General features: G+C 46.7%; 1 protein-coding gene across 3 annotated transcripts in view; it reads right to left on the bottom strand.

The window, feature by feature from the left end:
- Nucleotides 1–13,243: 13,243 nt before the first annotated feature.
- Nucleotides 13,244–19,548, bottom strand: part of Sephs1 (selenophosphate synthetase 1) — a 24,281-nt gene continuing 17,976 nt past the window's right edge. For 2 of the 3 annotated variants that reach the window (XM_010642010.3, XM_010642011.3), the window contains 2 exons: nucleotides 18,683–18,895; nucleotides 13,244–17,599 (listed from right to left, as the gene is read on the bottom strand). In XM_010642010.3, the coding sequence (XP_010640312.1) occupies nucleotides 17,385–17,599; nucleotides 18,683–18,895 (428 nt within the window). In that variant the 3' untranslated portion in view covers nucleotides 13,244–17,384. The remainder of the gene's footprint in view (nucleotides 17,600–18,682; nucleotides 18,896–19,548) is intronic. The other variant, XR_783853.3, reaches the window with a different exon arrangement.

Below are 19,548 nucleotides of genomic sequence, written 5' to 3'. Positions count from 1 at the left end.
CAGAGGAGAGGAGGGGAGAGAAACCCGAGACTGGCTGGACAAGAACTTTCCATCAGTCTTTCGATTAACTGGAAGGGAAGTCAACCAAGGGAGGTTTGTATAAGGTGAGGGGTACCCAGCAGACTCCTCAGTGGGCAAGACGGAGGAGGAGAGGAAACCTGCAGCAGGGTTCTAGAGTGGGGAGAGGGACAGGGACAGAGGCACCAGGAGGGCTGGCTTTGCCGGGCACACCGCTCATGCTCCTGCCTTGGAGAGAAGGCCCCGTGGTCACCGAGGGGAGCACTGCAGGCAGACAGCAAACATGCTTGCTTCTAATGGTGCAGGATTTCATTAAGTGAACTTTACAATAGCTACCAGGTGGGTACAGTGGCCCCTGTCTGCAATCCCAGTGCTCTGGGAGGCTGAGGCAGGATAGTTGCTAGCCTGGGCAACCTAATGACTTAAACTGTGTCCCAAAATGTAAAAATCAAAAAGGGTCTGGAGATATAGCTCAGTGCACAGGGCCTGGTTTCAATCCCCAGTACTTGGAGGAAAAAAAAAAACATGGATGGAACCAAAGCTTTTGTAAATAAGGAAGAGAAGAAAGGTTGAAGGGAGAGGAAAGGGATGGGAAAAGGATCAAGATGGATCACGTCCAAGTTCAGATTCCCTACAACGACTGTAATCAGTATGTGTATCAGAAGCTGACCCATATAGTTAACTACGTAGAAATGAGGGCGCTGGGTGTGGTTCCATAGCAGAGCTGGCCTAGCATATGTGCAGGCCTAAGTCCCGCTCCCAACACTGCATTAAAAAAAATCAGACTTACCAGGGGCAACGATCTGGAAGTGGCTTTAAGCTAAAGAAACGAAAATTGTTCGGGTAGCTCCTTTCAGAAGACATTCAAATGAGAAGGGAAACAGGAAGGGGAAAGGAAGGGAGGGACAAGAGAAGAGAGAAAATGGGAGGGAAAAATGGGAACAAAAAGCTTTTCTAAATAAGGAGAGAAGAGGGCTGAAGGGAGGGAAGAGGGAGGGGAACAGAGAAGCAAGATTCGCCATGGACAGGTGCGAACTCCCTACGATGAATGTGATTATGTATTCGGTACAGGGACTGAACTCGGCACTTTGTGCTTGTGAGGCAGGTGCGGTGCCACGGAGCTAAATCTCCAGCCCAAATGTGATCATTATGTGTATCTAAAATGTGCCAATAAATGCTTTGCTTCCAGAACAAAAACCAAATAGTTCGGCAAATACATTCGCTGGGTTTTGGGGGTGCTTGTTCCTGGGTGCCAGGTCCTATTGATGAAGGAATGAAGAAGACAACCGAAAAAATGGTGGCAAAGTTGATTTGAAAAGTGAAGGTGAAGGGTACAGAAGAGACAAAAAGTTAAACACAGAAACCAAAGTACAGCCGAGGGGACACAGGGCAGGCTCAGGCGAAGGGACCAGGAGAGTGGGCTTTCAACCACGTGAGAAAGAACCTCGAGGACTTTACACACGGGTCCTGAGAGGCTCTGGATCCCCCAGCCTCTCTGCCCAGTCTGCAGCACACGCCATCTCCTATCTCAACGTGAGTGAAAGGAAACAGTGTCATCCCCTGTGGTTATTGGATGGGCTTACACAGAGTTTAATTCTGTAGGAAATTTTAAATCACACTAGACTTGTAGATCAGGCTTTTCTGGAAGTCATTTGTTTCCTACACTTAAAAAAATGACCAGTCGAGTGGCTTCTGGTGTTTTGGACTGTCTTGCACTAAATGAAATGTCTCTTTTGGGCAGGGCGTATGGTTGTTTAGAAGTAAACATCTGAATTTTTGCTTGTTCCGCGGTGAAAGGAAAGGCTGCGTGTTAACTGACTCTAGACCGAGTGTCAGCTTGGTGGGCTGAAGGGGGGCTCCAGGCAGGTGAGGCCCCCAAAGAAAAGGACACACGCGGAGCAGGCGTCACAAACAGTGCAGAACCAACTCTTCTTCTACTCCTTAGCGTAGTTTCTGACTGAGCCGTAGTAAGCTGAAACGTTCCGGGTGACCCTGCAGGCTGTGTGGCGCGTGTGAAGTCGTCGATGCTGACTAGTGCATAACAAGCCCCGCCGTGTACCTGCACTGAACAACAGGATCCTGTCCTCGGGTCCCTCGGACGCCGGCTTCTACTCGCCTTGCTCCTGCATGCCACCCTTTCAGAGATGGGGGTGGGTGCTGCTGCTTGCAAATGGCACACAAGGCTGCTGCTTGTGCCCAGAGCCTACAGAAGCAATACGAGGGACAGCACTAATCACCAACCCCGTTGCTATCGCAGTACCACCAGGAGCCACCCAGCGCCAGGTGGGTCCTGGGATTCCCGCCACTGCGTCAGGGGGTCTCGTTGCAAGGCCTGGATGGTGCACACCTCCAGGTCCACCTCTTACAGGCTTCTTGTACTTGTTTCGGATGGTCAGGAATAAAGACACGGCATTCCACGTGTAAGAGGGCATAAGTACAGTCAGCAGACCCAGAGCCGTATGATTCTGTGCCACCACCCTTCTCATCTGGGACATTTGATCCATGAGCAGCCTCAGAGCCTGGCGCATGATATTCAGGGCCTGTGCCATGTGTTGAGCTAGAGCTTCAGCTCAGAGGGCTAGGTCTATAGTCCCTGTGCCTGGCACCAGCACGGCCATAACGTAAAACCACCAGACTACTGTTTGATGCAGTGCCATCTGTGATACACAGTGTCCCAGTTCTGGAGGGTGCCCGTCAGAGTGGGCCTGACAATGCCCTTAATACAGGGAGATCCCTAGGTGACCCTGTCCAGTGCGTGGGGAGGTGCAGCCAACCATAGTGCCACAGAGACACACAGCGTCCGCGTGGGCCAGTCAGTGTGCACTGTGCTTGTGAGCTTGTGGCCATCCCACCAGGCACCCGCGTCATTCACCGGTAACGGGCAGTTACACAAATGCAGGGCTGTCCATGCCACCGTGTGATTTCCCACCAACGCCTTGGCTTGTTCTGTGCATAGCGGGGCAACGTCCAACAGTGTGGCTTGATTCCCCGTCATCCACCCCCAGCCATTATGCATCATAGGTCCTGGGCCTTGTGGGGTGGTTGGCGTTGCTAACCCCAGGCAGGTCCAGTCGGTTCTGCTGTCGCAGTCCGTCCAACTGTGCAGAGACACTGGCACAGTTCTCCATGGAAGGCTTTCAGCCGCATCTATTGGGAGTTCACCCTAGCGTGTGAGTGCTGGTGCACATGAGCTAATGTGTGCACCCAGGAGACGATGCTGTTAGCTTGACTCATCCTGGTCAGGACAGGGCGGAAAGAGAAACCATCATGAAGAGGATTCCCTTTGGGGAGGATGCAGGTCACATGCTCCTCCTGTGATAGGACGGTGGCTGAGATCATTCTAGCTCCTAGTTTAAAATACCAGACCAGTGTCCCCATTGCCACCAGAGGCAAGGGAGTTGGAGCCCTGTTTATCACTCCCAGGAGAATAAGCCAAGCAGCCACAATGTCATTTCCCTTTAGGATGGTGGCCCTGGCATCGAGTGGGGAGCACACTGAGGCCTTCAGTGGCCATATTGAAATCCAGGGTTGCACCTCTATGACAAGGCACAGTCCCTCCCCCTGCGGGGGTCAGTGGGTCCCTCCCAAGTCCGTTGCTACTGGGTCCCTGGCTGCATAGGCTCCAGTGTGGGCAGGATCAAAGCCACTTTCACTACCTTAGCACCTTGCTCTGCCTCAAATTCACAGACAGGTCGGTTGTGCTTTCAGGAGGCGATCCAATGGGCTGTCACCCATACACCAGGACAGGTCATGGAGCAGTTAAACAGCCTGTGGTAAGGCCTGCACCTGCCCAATAAACTTTGGAGCCAAATAGGCCAGCTTATTTTCCAGGAGTCTGTTGTACCTCTGGGTTACAGCAGCAGCTTGTGGCCAGTAGGGCACATAAGAGTGCCGGGTGATATCATTGTCTTTGGCTCATTGTTTCACCTGAGCCCCTGTAAAATGGGTTTCCCGGTCAAATGCTATTCCTAGTGGCATCCCATACACTGCAGTCAACCATTGTAATGCATTCATGGCATGGGCCTGGTCAGCAGAGGGCGCGAGGTAAGCAAAGCTTACACCTGGGCTAGGTGTGTGATCAATGTCCACCCGAGCCCTAGCAAGGCCCCGGATGCTGGAACTGGCCTGCAGTTGTCGGTCCAGGGTGAGCCTGGATCTTAGCAATACTGCATCAGGGGTTACTTTTGTCTTACCTGACCAGATGGTACCCAGGCATTTGACGGGTAAGCCGGGGCCCTGGACCGTGTCTTCGTTGATGGCCCACCCCCAGGCCAGCAAAGTTTCTTTCAGGCTATGTGGCAGCTTCCAGATGTGCAAGGCAATCAGAGGTCAACACGACATCGTCAGTATAATGGAACAAAACACAGCGTGGCTTGGTCCATGTGGCCAGGTCCTGGGCCACCAGGCCATGGTACAAAGTAGGCTGTGCAAATAGCCTCGTGGCAATACTTGACAAGTCCTCTGCAAACTGGTCCTGACTCCTGGGTGTGGTAGGGACGGGGAAGAACGTGTCGGTCGGGCTCGTATGTCATGGTATCGCCCCAGCATCAGGGTGAGCTTGACTCCATGGGGTCAGCAGAGTCAGGTACCGCGGTGTGCAGTGGAGGCGGCGCTCTGCTCTCCTCCCGGAAGGCCACAGTCATCTCCAAGTCCTGTCTGCTTCTGCACAGGCCAAACAGGAGAAGTGGAAGACTTAGTGCCATCCGTCCTGTTTCCTCATGACCCCCAGAGCTGGGATTGCTTTACACACACAGCCCGTGTTGCCTGTGGGCAAGTCAACAGTGTGTTACAAAGATGTCCTTGGTCAAAAGTTTTTATCCACAAATGGAATTCTCCCTGTTTGTGTCTAACCCAGCACCGGTCAGTGTGTCCACCCCTGGTATGTATTCAGCAACCGGGGAAACAAACAGCACAGGGACTCAGGGCCAAACTCTAATGCCAAAGTCACCCTGGCCTTCTGGACCATAATGTCGTGACCTTCATCCCTTCTGTGCGTGCAGTGGGTCTGAGTTACCATGGACCAGCGCTGACTCGGCTCTGGTTTCCACCGGTTCCAGCAGCACAATTTTCAGGGCCCAATAAGTAGTTAATTCATAGGTAGGCTCCGGGCTCCAGGGTCCCTCGGCCTGTCTTCTAGTCTGGGTAAAAGGCTGCCAGCCTCAGCTCATCCTGCTTCACAGGGGCCGACTTTGCCTTTGCCCTGGGGCCCATGGTCAGTGACGATGGTCAGGACGCAACAGCAACACGTCTCAGGGCTGCCCCTCTGGCTTCTGAGTCTAAGCCAGTGGCTATCGGGCCTGCCCAGCTTGGCACTGGCTTACCTTCAAGGGACCACGCATCTGACCCTGCAGGCTTGGTTCCACTTGTCCCAGAGCTTCTTGGATGTTTTGCCTTTGGTGGCTGGATTTTTACTGGTCTGGCCTTACCCTGGCATTTCACCTGTGTTGCCCACACGCACCAAGGCGTCCACCGCATTATGAATTAGGCAACCTACAAAAGATGCCAGTAGGGCTGCCGCTGTGCCAAACGTGCCAGCTGGGTGCTGGCAGGACCGGGTCTCCCATGTGCTGTGAGCAGTTCTTCCTCAGGATTCCTACAGCAGGTTCCAGCCCTGTGCCCATTTCGTGCATCCCACCTGCCAGGTCCAGGTAGGGTGTCCGTTTCTTGACTTGCTCTGGAAAGTCACCTGCGTTTGGCTAAAGTATGTCGGCTGCTGTCCTCAGCCAATTTATCAGAGTACGGTTACCCACTCTGTGGGCGGTCTCTGTGCATCTTTGCCTGGAGAGGCTGAGGGGCCATTCCTGTGGGCTTAGCTCTGTGGGGTCAGCCCCTGCGTCCCAGAGCCGCAGCACCTTGCAGGCAAGATCTTGCCCACCCTCTGCTTTGGTCATTTTGCCGGTTCCCACTGCTTCATATCGGTGTAGGGCATATGTGTTCCGTGGTGAGTAGACCTAGGTGGAACCCCTTGGCCCTCCTTTGGGTAAAGGGCTTTCCTACTAGCACCCTTTCCTGGACAGCAGGTCATGCCTGGAGCACCGGGCTGGCCTGGTGCGTGGGACTTACACTCCCAGAGGAGGCAGCACTCACTCCCCGCCTCCTTCAGCACAGCTCCCGCAGCTGCCACACACCGCTCCGAGCTCTCTCCAGTTCTCCGGAGTTGGTTCACCTGCGGGGCAAGGTCTTCTGCCTCCTGTTGATGTAGGGGAGTAGATGTAACTCCCAAACCTGATAGGTGCCCAAAACGTGAGTTCGTGTTCTCTAAAATCAAAAACTGAATTCTAGGAACAGTGGTGGTTAAGAGTAGGAAAACTTATTGAGAGAAAGATGGCTCCTGTTTAAGAGAGAAAAAGGGGACCAGAGAGTGAGTTTCCCTGGAACCCTGTTTCCCAGGATTTTTTTATGAAGCAAAGCCACGCGGTGAGCAGGGTACAAAGTAGGACAAAACTATAGTCAACTAGTAAGATTGCAAGTACAGTCGCTTAGGTAATAGTGGTCCAATGAGAAATCACAAGGTGGACATGAGATAGGACAAAATGGGCCAGGGATTTAGCTCAGTGTTTCCGCCGCCTGCCTCACAAGGCAAGGTCCTGAGTTTGATCCCCAGTACCAAGAAAAAAAGATGAAATGGGACAAAACTATGACAACCAGTAAGATTATAACAAGTAGAGTTGCTTAGGTATTATTAATTAAGTGGGGTCCAGTGAGGGAGCAAGTCATGCAGAAAGCATATAAAGAACAAACAAGGATTTTCGGGTTTTTGTTAGGGGATGAGTCGGGGACCTTTCCTGGAAGGGACTTGGTCCTTCACCCAGGTGACTGATTACCTCTTTAGAATGCCCATCACTGCTACGTATCCCTAGGGGAAGCACGTGGGTGTAGTAGTTTCTCTTTTTATAATGTTGGCCTTCAGTGCATGTGTCTTGAGTGTCCTCCACACTGGCTCCTTGAGGGTTGGCCCCGACTGCCTCAAGACATCTGTTAACTTGTCTATCTAAAATACTGTCTCACACAGCAGAAGAGACTAAAAATCAACCAAGCCATCCTCCCCACTGATTCACGGTGGTGGAGAGGCATTTGCGTCTCCAGCATTTCCGAGGCCCAGCAAATATCTCTGGGTCCGGTGGACCACCTCCCTGTTCTCAGGAGGTTTCCAAGCTGCCAAGAAAGTTGTTACTGGCAGCCAGAGTGGCTCTCCAGGTTTCCTCCTCACTGTCCGGTGCTGCGTCTGCAGATGCCGTGCTTTGTACCTGCGTCTGACCATCCTGCTGAATTACACCGATTGTTGGGGCCGGTGGGCTGAAGGGAGGTCCAGTCAGGTGGGGGTTGCAAAGAAATGAATGTGCGTGAGCAAACATTACCAAAAAGGAGCACGAACCAAACTTTACTTATTTTCCAGCGCAGCACTCATTGTAGTTTTTATCAGTAAGACAAAACATTCTAGGTGACCTTGTAGGCAGGCTGCGTGGTGCATGTGTGGTTGTCTGTGCCGACTCATCATTACATAACAAAGCCCCGTTGTGCACCTGCACTGAACAAGGGGTTGTGTCCTCACATGCCCGCAGACGCCCTGGCTTACACACATCTCACAGCGGCCGCTCCACCGAGGCGATGAGGAGTGTGGCCCCGGTAGCCAGGTCACATCCAGGCAGCAGGAGGAGCCTCGTGGAAGGAGGCAGGCTTTGTGCCAAGAACGCCTGCCCCATCTGATGTGAGGCATGCCGGTGCTGGGGGCTTTGGGTCCATCAGTCGCCGCATTCCAAGACTCGATTTCTTTTCTCAGTGCTACAGGGCAGGACTTGTAACCGCTGGCTCTTAAAACTGGACTCTGTGCACTGCTGTGTAGCTTGGGGGCCCAGCATCTGCGAAGCCCTACTTCAATCCTCAGTACTTAAGAAAACTGGGACGTGCAATTGGATCTGCAATCCCACTGTTTCTTGGTTATAATAGGACCTGACTTAGAACTTAGTTTTCTCTTCTGTATTTCCTAGACTTTCTGGGATGCTGGGAATGTTCTGTTCTGGACTTGTCCAGTGGAGTAGTGTCTAGACACCTGCAGCTGTTGAACTAATTTTGGTTCCATAGCCCAGTGTGGCTAGTCTGTGATATGGGATAGAACCAGCCAAGATTAGCAGTAACTGTCATTTAGTCTGAAGTAGACTCCTGGAAATTTTTTTATTCTCCTGGGCCTTGTTTCAAAGCAATGTGGATATGAAATTTAAAAAGAAACAATGTTTTTTCGTAGTATTTTGGGGTTTTTTTGTTGTTGTTGGGGTTTTTTTGGTGTTTTTGTTGTTGTTGTTGTTGTTGTTGTTGTTTTGTTTTGGTACCGGGGTCAAACTCAGGACCTTGTGCTTGCGAGGCAGGTGGCGGCACCACTGAGCTAAATCCCCATCCCTGTAGTATATTTTCTAAAATGCAGATAAGTAGAAAGAAAAAATAAGTACATGTTAACTCACTCTGGCCACAAATCATCATTTTCATGGTTTTCAGTGTTTTTTCTTTCCTATTATTATAGATAGGTAAGCTTTTCATTGTTTTTGTTTTGTTTTGTTTTTTGAGACAGGGTCTCACTACGTAGTTGAGACTGACCTGGAACTCACTATGTAGCCCAGGCTGATCTTGAACTCACAGCGATCCTCCTGCCTCAGCCTCCCCAGTGCTGGGGTTACAGGCGTGCAACACCATGCCTGGCTCTATAGATGGGTAAGTTAACTAGATACCTTGTAGGCAGTTAGACAGGGCCAACACAAAGGAGCAATATGGAGGACAGTTGAGACACAATCACTGAAGACCAGCATTGTAAAAGAAGAGAAACGACTACACCCATGTGCTTCCCTTAGGGATGAATACTTGTGATTGATATTCTAAATAGGTATCCATCACCTGGGTGAGGGACCAAGATCTTCCAGGAAAGGTCCCTGACCCACTCCTTATCAAAAATCTTTGCTTATCCTTGTTCCTTGTACTTGCTTGCTACTTGCTTTGTGACTGGCTTCCCCATTTGATCTTCACTTAATATTACCTAGCAACTACACTTGTCATAATCTTACTGGTTAATCATAGATTTGTCCCATCTCACGTCCACCTTGTGATTTCTCATTAGATCAATATTACCTAAGCGACTGCACTTATAATCTTACCAGTTGGCTGCAGTTTTGTCTCACCTTGAACCCACCTCGCCTCATGGGTTTGTCCCATAAAACACCTTTGAGAAGTAGGGCGGGCAGGCAACCCACTTTCTGGTCCCCTTTCTCTCTCTCTTAGGTTGAAGCCATCTTTCTCTCAATAACTCTTTGCTACTCTTAGCCCCCATTGTTCCTAGAATTCATTCTGCAGTTTTGGAGAACATGAACTCACGTCTCGGATAGGAGCGGTGGAAGTCTACTCCCCCAGATCACTATCGCTGCTAGGACCGTTCCTTATGTAATTATTTGCATCGGTTTGCATCTATTTTTGTCACCTAATTTTGAACTGGAAACATTTTCACATCTTTGAAAAAAAATTTATAACAATAACAAAGAAATGATGCCCAAAAGTAGCAGAGAGGGGCTAATATTAACAGAAGGCAGACGCCTGGGTGTCTACACAGGGACACTGGGTTGAGAAGTGTTGGCCTGGGTGTGACCTTGTGCTTCCAAGGACACAGGCAGGAGCTGATGCCTGACCCTTGCTTGTCTGCCCCGGCGCTGTGGCGGTGTCACCAGATTTATAAAGCCGCCACCTGAGAAGTGGCCACATGCTTGTGAGAGGTGAGACTCCAAAAGTAACTCAAGCAGGGAGGAAGAGACTGCAATGGCAGTAATCTGCAGGGACTGAGTAGAAAAGACGTTTACAAAAGGCTTTTTAGTCCTCTCAGATATTTAAAATTATACTTGACTGTGTGGCTCATAATATTCTTATTTTATGGACTTTTCCCTACTAATGATCAACTAAATTATCTTTAATATTTTAAACTGAAGTCCTACTAAATTAAATATCTTTTGTAAATAACCCATGTTTCTCTACTTAATTCAAAAGTTGAACTTTGTTTTTGGTTTATCTATTTTTTTCTCTATGTATATTGCAGTACTGAAGATTGAACTCAGGCCCTAAACACTGAGCTGCATCCCAGTCCTTTTAAAGTAATACTAATAAATCATCATCGTCGACAATCTTGCTAAATTGCTAAATTGCCCAGGCTGGGCATGCTGTCATCCTTGTCCTGCCTCAGCCTCCCACAGTGCTGGGATCACAGGCAGGTGTCCACATGGCCTGCTGATTTTACAGGAAGGAAGCCCTGTGGAGTTAGGGGTCGAGGCCTTGGTGTGGAAGTCGTGTCCTGGGCAATGCAGGCTGGTCACTCAGCCTTCCAGGTCCACATTCCGCTTTGTACAGCAGTGATAATAAAGTTCCTGCTCTTCTGTCACCTCCTTCAGCCAGTGTGACAGACAGTAACACGAAGATACTGTAGACAGCTAAGTGAACTAGATATCTTGTAGGCAGTTAGGGCCAGCCCTCAAGAAGTCAATACAAAAGACAGGTTCACTAAAGGTCAGCATTATAAAAAGAAACCGCGACACCCACATAGCTCCCCTAGAGATGAATAGCAGTGGTTCATATTCTAAATAGGAGTCAGTCACCTTAAGAGAATACTAAAATCTCCCTAGTCCACTGTTAGATTGATTCCTAGGTATTTCATTTTTTTGGATGCTATTGTGAAAGATGATGTTTCCCTAATTTCTCTCTCAGTGTTTGTTATTCCTGTACAGGAAGGCCATTGATTTTTTTTTTTTTTTTTTTTTTTTTTTTTTGGTACCGGGGATCAAACTCCGCTCCTTGCGTTTGCAAGGCAGGCCACCGAACCGCTGAGCTAAATCCCCAGCCCCGGCCATTGATTTTTGAGTGTTGATTTTATATCCAGCTTTGCTGTTGAATTTATTAAATCTAGAAGGTGGAGCTTTTGGGGTCTTCTACGTAAAGTATCATGTCACCTGCAAATAATAATTCAACTTCTTTTCCTATCCTTATTCCTTTTCTACTTGCTCTGTTTCCAGAACTATATTGAGTGGTGACATTGGACATCCTTATTCCTGATTTTAGAGTGAAAGCTTTCAGTTTTTGAACATATAGTATGATGTTGGCTGTAGGTTTGTCATAGACGGACTTTATCAGATTGAGATAAAGACCATCTATAGCAATTTTCTGTAAGGTTTTATCATGAATGGGTATTGGACCTTGTCAAATGCTGCTTCTGCATCTATTGAGGATCATGATTTTTGTCCCCGGCTCTGTTAACAGTGTATTAACTTACTGATTTGCATGTGTTGAACCATCCCTGCGTCCCTGGGAGGAATCCCACTTGGTCATGGTGTGTATATATAAAAGGTATCAAGGGCCAGGGATTAGCTCAGTCATGCCGCACCTGTCTCTCAAGCACAAGGTCCCAAGTATGATCCCCAGTACGAAAAAATAATAGAATGTACCAATAATTATTTTGCTTTTTTAAAAAGTTTTAATTTTATCACTAACCTTAAATAGAATCTTCCTAGTCCATTTCCTTCCTGGAATTTCCTTGGTCACTCGGTGTACTCTTGCTACTGACTTACTTTCCCATTTGATCTCCATTTAATCAGTATTACCTGGGTGACGGTGCTTGTAATCTTATTGATAATGGTTTTGTTCTACTTAAGGCCCACCTTACAATTTTCCATTGGATCTTGTTAGTTGACTGCAGTTTTGTCCCATCTTTTACCTGCTTCACCTTGTGGCTTTGCTCAGTAAAACACCTTTGGGAAGCAGGTTGGTCGGGCAACCCACTTTCTGGATGTCCCCTCCTGTCGCTTAGGCAGGAGCTATCTTTCCCTCGGTAAACACTCCTTACTCTTTAACCTCCACTGTTCTAGAATTTATTCTATTTTAGAGCATGAACTCAAGTTTTAGATACCTAGCTGGCTGGGAGTTCTAATCTTTCCCTGTTTGTATTACTTTATTTGGATTACTTTGTGTCCTGTGTCAATGAGACACATGCACAAGGGCTCTTATGCAGCCACATATACGCTTGTCAGGGTTACGTGCGAGACCAGAGCACCTGATGTCCCTTGAGGAAAATCCTTTCTTGGAAGATGCAGCCAGGCAGGGAGTTGTCCCTGGATAACACTGGTTCCAAAATGTGTTGTAACAGCAGAAACAGTATGTGAAAGAATTGCATGGCGCTCAGAGAGCTGGAGGGTAATCAAGGTTTTATTACGCCAGCGGGCTCCAAGGAGCTTTTGACTCCAAATTCTGAGCCCCGAGTAGGGGTTACATTAATTCTTTTTATACAGAAGCAGAACAAAGGCAATTATTTAAGCAGTGACTGTCTCTAACAGCACATCTGAGTGTTCTTGGTTCGGTGAAGAGAAAACAGGCCCCCATAGAAACCGTTATCATCTGTGGGAAGACTTGTCTGGGCGAAGAACAGGTGCCACGGGGGGGGGGGGCAGGGGACAGTGACACAGAGCAGCAGTTACAGCCTGCAGAATTTTATCTAACACACCAGACTTAGGTTTTCTTTAAGTTTTGCTTTTCACATCAGTGGTAGTAACAATATAGCAATGGTATCTGATTACAATTCAGTATCCAAATCCTCTTTCCAAGATTTGCTCTAATTAGTACAAGTATGGAAATTTTTGAAAAACTTGACTTTTTCTGTAAGAGTTATAGAAATTCAGAGGAAAAAAACACCCAAGAATAACAGTCTGACTCTTGAAAATCCTAGCATGATAGGAGGGCTGGAGATTTAGCTCAGTGGCGTCACACCTGTCTGGCAAGTGCAAGGTCCTGAGTTCGGTACAGAAAAAAGAAATTCAAAGCTGGGCGTGGTGCTGCACACCAGTAATCCCATCACTCCGGAGGCTGAGGCAGGAGGATCACTGTGAGTTCGAGACCAGCCTGGGCTAGTCAGTTCCAGGTCAGTCTCACTATGTAGTGTAAAAAAAAAAAAAAAAAAAAAAAAAAATTCAAGCATGATATATCCTATTAGTTGTTACATTGATGTTAGCATTTCTGGTGAATATGCATGTAGATATGTTGAGATTATATATATATATATATATATCAACACGTACACACACCTTGCTTCGGAAACAAGGTCTTGCTATGTTGCACAGGTTGGTTGTCAACTCCTAGGCCAAGCAGTCCTCCTGCCTCAACCTCCAAAATTGCTAAGATTACATGACCAACAGGTTTACCATCTCATCTTGTCATCTTTAAAGAGACCATAAACTTCATATTTTCATATAGCCACAATTCCAATCTTATGGGTTGAGTGACTTGAGTTTGTAGTTATGCTATGTATTTACTTGGATTTTGTTACTTTACTTTTGAGACTATATTGACTAGACAATTAAAAATGTAAAATATGTTCATTTCTCATCTGAAAAGCTATACACGTTGACCATTTTTTTAAAAATCACATAAATAAGAATTTTTTAAATCATACAGAATTTCTTGAAAAGCAACCACTGCTTTAGTATCCCCCTTTGATTTTATCTTTATTTGTACGTTTGCCACACACTTGTGCCTGTACATAATAGAAATTATTAAAATTCTGGTGGGAGTGAGTTTTTTTGCAGTCTTTTTTACAGTGTCTATCATTGTATACTATCGTGCCCTTATTTTTAATGCAAGTTATTTTTTTGAATGTCATTAATTTTCCTCTCATTTATGCATTTTTGGTGACAGGCAGTTTTGAATTTTTTTCCAGATTTTCTTAGTATTTCTGGGTCCTTGGTACATACTGTTAACTTGCAATTTAAAATTTGGTATTTGGGGAATTTTCTATTTTTTCCTTTAGGGGTGTATTTTGGATAATGATGTCCTAACCCTGAGACAGAGATGACTTTATGAAGAAAATGTTTGTCATTAAAAATCTGGTATCTGATGCTGATATTCAATGTTACTTTATAAAAATATATATTATAGTATATGATGGAAATACAAGTCAGATTAGCTTCTTCATGTTTTGATTTTTGTTTAAGACAGGGTCTCACTATGCAGTTCAAGCTGGCCTTGAACTACAAAGCCCAGGTACAGTAAAATAGTATTCAAAGCATCAACCGTGTGTTCAGACTTGAATGCTGGAAACTGAAATACGGAGCACCCTACAGAGAACAGCTTCAAGCCACAATGACCAAGCCAAAGTACTGGCATCCACAGCAGGCTCCGGGCTCCAGGAATTCTGGGTCGCGTCTAAAGGCCCACACGCACTGTGCTACCAAACATTCTACTTGACAAGTAAGCTGCTAATCCACTCACCTCTAACTGTATTCACGGTAGACGGTTTAAACAAAGGCAAAAACAATACTCCCATACTCCATTTTCCTGGACCTTAGAGTTTCGGTGTCCCTGGAATGTTAGTAATTGCACGATTCCTATGTAGATTCTTGAGAAAAGGAACAAACGACTAACAGAAGTAAACTCTACTGAACAGTCCGAGCTGAGGAGTGGGGTGGGCATGAGCGGCCCGGGGAGGTGTACACACACCTCTGGGTAACTCCCACGTCAGTATTTGTTTGCTATTCCCAGAAGAGAGAACGTGATGCAGCCATTGTTTCGGTCTCTACAGAATAAAACTGAGATTTAGAACTCGGATGGAACTGTTAAGAGCAATGCAAGAGCCAGACTGTGAGGCGCTGCTCACACATGTATAATCAGAACAATTTAAAACACACTTACTCCTTATAAAGCACGCAGAACTTGGAAGGCTACAAAGCTTTTCTGAAATACTGAGCCAGGAAGAAAAAAGGTACATTATTGCTTACATAATACGTAAATGTTTCTTCAATGAACACACTGCTTCAACATAACCCATGTAAATAACCAGCTAAGCTTAAATATTCCTTTGCAAATACCGTGAGGCCCAGAAGAAAAAAAACCGCATCAGGTCCAGCTTCTTTGGGCTGTTTACTAATCCTGTATGTACTAACAGACTCAAGTTTTGGATGCCACTGTATCATAGGATTTACAGAAAAGTTATCAGTATACCAAGATGAACACACTTCAATGTGAAGTTTTAAAGTATTAGCTACCAGCAAGTCAAAAGAGCTGTATATTAATTTTTTACTGAATTCTAAAATGTTTCCCATAGACTCTGTCAAGAACTCAAATCAGCTGACTCAATGGATTTTTCAAGTTACCAGTCTTTTCTCAACTCCTCTGCTGGGCCATAGCTCAGACATGGGAAATAAACAGAACTGTCAAGATTTAAAAGAAAAACTGGCAAAGTAGGTTGAAAAACAAAGTTCACTTTCTTTCCTTGCCTCCCCTCTGCAACACTGCTTTTGTAGAGTGGCTCTCACACTCTAAAGCGTAGCCCTGCCTTTTCGTGCTTTCCGGACAGCCCAGATTCCAGAAGCCGATTCTGTGCCTGTGGTAAAGGGCAGGAAGTCCCTTGTGACAAACACCACGGGGGCTGCAAGGTAGGAGTACCGGGATCACTGAAAATCCCACTTTCAGGTTCTCCCTGGGATACAGGAACTGCACAGACCTTGTAGCCCTCGATATCATCTATGGATAGGCATCTCCACAAAGACTGCAAGGGCATCATCTGTTTCGTTTACTTCCTCTCCACAGACCTGCCACCAAGGAAAGCAGCATTTCAGATATAATCTACTGCTGTTCAGATTCAACCATCATTTTTTCCTTTAAGCCCAATAGTCTATTTTTCATACTCAGAGGTTCCCAACACATTTATTTTGTAGACCACCGGGGTGTGGCTTTTGAGGACCAACATCTATAAAGTCCTATAAAATGTCCAACTCCTGCCCGTTCTGTGGCAGACCCTCTGCGCTGCCCTCGACTGGGGGCCCCGTCCAGCTGTACACGTGTGAATGTGCCACGGCCCACAGACAAGAGCGCCTGCCTCAAGCTCTCCCTGCAGGAGCGGCATCTTCCGGGTGGCGGCGGTCTCCTACGGCGACGAGGACGAGTGGCTTGTGTCTCCGTGGCTGTAAGCAGGAAGCAGTCCTGAACTGCAGGGATGAGGCACTGCCGCTCCCATGAGGACGTCGCTGGAGGACTCCGTGCCCTTGTGCTTAGCGATCGGAATCTGACTGCTTAGTAGGTTAGATATTAGGAAGCCTCTGTCTTTAAGTAACACAGATAACACCTTTTAGATCACCTATTTGTTCTAGAACTACAAAATTTAATTCAAGAAAATATAGGTCCCATGAAAGACTTAAAAGTTTTATAAAACTAAAATCTAGTTTTCCCCAATAAATTGTACTTTAGGCAAAACCCTCCCAATGCTTCTAAAATAATACTAAAAGGGGCATCTGATTATACAAGAGCAATTAAAAAATTAAATATTTATTTGGGTAACAAGTTTAAGTCGTAGCTGCAATGTTGGCAATGCAGATTTTTAACACAATCACAAAAAGCGTGCACAAAAAGTACTGGCGCAAAGGGCAAAACAATGCTAATTAGGCAGAAATCACTATACAAAATATAGAATGTATTAAACACTACCATCCACAGAAGTCATTATTACTGATTATATTTAAAAATTATTTGCGTGATTTTATATTGGATTGCAGATGAGTACTGTGCATGAACCCCAGTCAGAAGGCAATTCCTTGCTGCACTATAGAACATCTAATTACACTGCAAAAATTATCTTCTCTGCTACCAGTAAAGAAAACAGTTAATGGTATTATCGTAAATTCCAGAAAGGCTACCAAAAAAAAAAAAAGAAAGAAAAGAAAGAAAATTTCTGTTTTGTCTCTCAAGCGCTTTCCATACAGAGAAGCACTTGTCTTGCTGACCTGATCGCACAAGTGGAGAACGTCCTGCCCGGGCGGGAGATGCTCCCGAATCATCAGACTTGGCTTAAAATCAAAGACGCAGAGGCAAGGGAACCATGCAATGCTCGTATTGTGGGACACCAGCGTGTCACTTACCAATTCTGTCTTTCCAGAACACCATCCAAGATGCTTTAAAAAAGAAGACCAGACTGATATGATAAATACACACAAAATGAAAGACACAAACTGCTATGTGACATCACTCTGGGTAATGTCTGTGCTGTGGGAAAGCACCTTTAGGAAGAGCCTATGTGGCAAGAGATACATGTCTAAGATTCAAAATGAATCAACAGCATTGGATAACAATATAATCCTCAACTCAGAAGCTGCCTCGAGATCAGGTGCATCTTCAGGCAATGTAACAGGGAAAGAAGGCCGTGGATTTCATTTTATTAACTGCATCCACTCACAAACCGACCTAAGGTCACCAGATGCGTAGACACAATGAGATTTTTGTTGTTGCTTATACTGTAGTCTTTAATTGGAGTTAGGATAAAGGAAATAGATCTATTTAAAAACAAAACCAAATGGCTATCTCTGTCTAGATTAAGAGGTAGCACCGGGTGTGGGATTCACGTTTTGAGTGGCCACTTGTGGCGCAACTTCGATGATCCGGGGCTTGTCTATGATTCTGGCCGTACGGTTGCCCTTCTCAACAATCCCAATAATCCATGCCTGGTGGCCTTCACCATACTTGGGGGACTTTATCTCTGCACAGAACCGAGCTGCTTGCTCCCGTGGTAAACAGATTAGCAGGCCTCCTAGCAAAAAGAAAAAAACCGCCATTAAGTGTGGTATAAAAGACTTCTGCACAGGTTCAACACATCCATTCAAGTTGCTCTTCCCATTAAATTAAGCCCATTCTTAATGATTAATACTGATTAATTCCTTTGTGAACTCCTACTATATTAAAAAACAAACTGTCCAGATGACCTATTCGAGAGCCGTTTACGCCATGTAAAGTATCTGAGGCCTCAGGAACATACACGGTAGCTGCCCCTTTCACATTAATACATTTTAAGAAACATTTACAAGCAGAGGAGAAATGCTCTGTTTTAATTTGTTCCCCTACAGGGACTGCTCACCTCACCAAGAATGTGTCACTATGTTAAAGACTCAGGAAAGTGTGTACGCATCAAAGTGTCTAGGCTCTAGTCCTGATGACCATCACCTCCAGAACAGAAAAAAGTCAATACATGAAAATGAAGCATTTTGCTATAGCCAAGCCAGAAAGTTTTACCTGTTTCTCTGCAAAACTGGCACAATTAGGATGAAACACACATTGGGCACTCTACTTCTATATAAATGGAAAACCCATATTCCAAATAAAGGAAACAAATCTTAATGATGAGTAATGTTCACTAACTCAACATTCTCTCAGTGCCCACTAGGTGGCAGACTGTTCATCCGGACGTCAGGCCAACAAGCAAAGGGGTCTCAGCCCCAGCTCCTTGGGAAGCTTCTTCCCCTGTTGTCAGAAGGGAGGCAAAAGGTCCGACAGTCCTTACAGGGCCAAGGAAGGCCTGGGGCCCCTGAGAGGCCAGCCACTGTGCAGGGCTGCCGTGCCGGGCTCCCAGACCCAGGATACTACATTTTCTGGGGCTCCGTACATCTACTTTTTAAATCCCCAAGACTGCACAGAAAAGGAAATAGAAATAAAAGAGAAACAGAACTTTGGTAATGACTTCTTTCCTTCACTCTCCCACACCAACGTCACATTCCTACACAAAGACAAGACCCCACAGAGGACGGCGGGGGCACCAAGCCGACACACCCACGCTCTGGGCCGGGCTTTCCATCAGCCTCTTCCCGCACTTTAACTTCAGGTCCCGGGATCCTCTTACCTGACGTCTCAGGGCAGGTCCCATGCATGAGGCCAAACATGTTTCCACAGGCCTTGCTCACAGCAGCCATCTTCGCCAGCACAGGAAGATTGTGAATCACAAACGACACCTCGTTCCTCTGCTGCTTGGCCAGGTTCTGTGCGTGGCCCAGAATCCCGAAGCCCGTGATGTCAGTGGCCGCGTGGGCGTTGAACGTGTGCATGAGTCCTGCAGCTGAGAGAGGGCAGAGGGTAACTCTCAGAAGCCCTGTCCACAGCTACCACCCTCACTCGCTACCAGCTGAAACTCTCCAGTCGGGAGACGGCGGTACACAGGAGCCAGGAAAGCATCCTATCACCACAACAACAGAGCAGGAGCGAAGTCCTGAGAGCTGACTGATCTCCACTAAGACCACAGGAACCCACCAGCAGCTTCAACCAATCACTTCCCGGCAAACAAAACTACACAGAGGAATTCTGATCTCAATGGAAGGAAACCTGTCAAAACTACCCTAAAATCAAAGAACAAAAATGCCTGGCTGAAAAATCAAGATACCCTTGCTCAAGAGAACTGTTACAAAGTTTAATGGCTTTTTAATTTTAAAAAAATGAATACACTTTACCTTTGCGTTTAGAGAAAACCGAGTCAAAGTGCAGAGAGGTCTGGTGCACAGCCTGCCCCCATGAGCGTTTTGCAGGCATGCAGTGGGCTCCTGAGCCATTCCGGCCCTCGTTTCCCAGAGCTCAGCGGGGGCTGGGAAGCACAACTGCAGAGCAGCCTCGCTGTTCTGAAGACCCTGTGCTCTGCACCTCAGTGGTCCTCACACCTGAGCCTTGGCCACCGCTGATGGGGGGGGGGGCTGGGAATGGAAGCCACACAGCCTTCAC

This window comes from Fukomys damarensis, unplaced genomic scaffold (assembly GCF_012274545.1).
Source record: "Fukomys damarensis isolate Sample0158 unplaced genomic scaffold, DMR_v1.0_HiC HiC_scaffold_19, whole genome shotgun sequence".
NCBI classification, from domain to species: domain Eukaryota; kingdom Metazoa; phylum Chordata; class Mammalia; order Rodentia; family Bathyergidae; genus Fukomys; species Fukomys damarensis.
The sequence above is the reverse complement of the archived record's forward strand: the minus strand, read 5'-3'. Positions and strand labels throughout refer to the sequence as shown.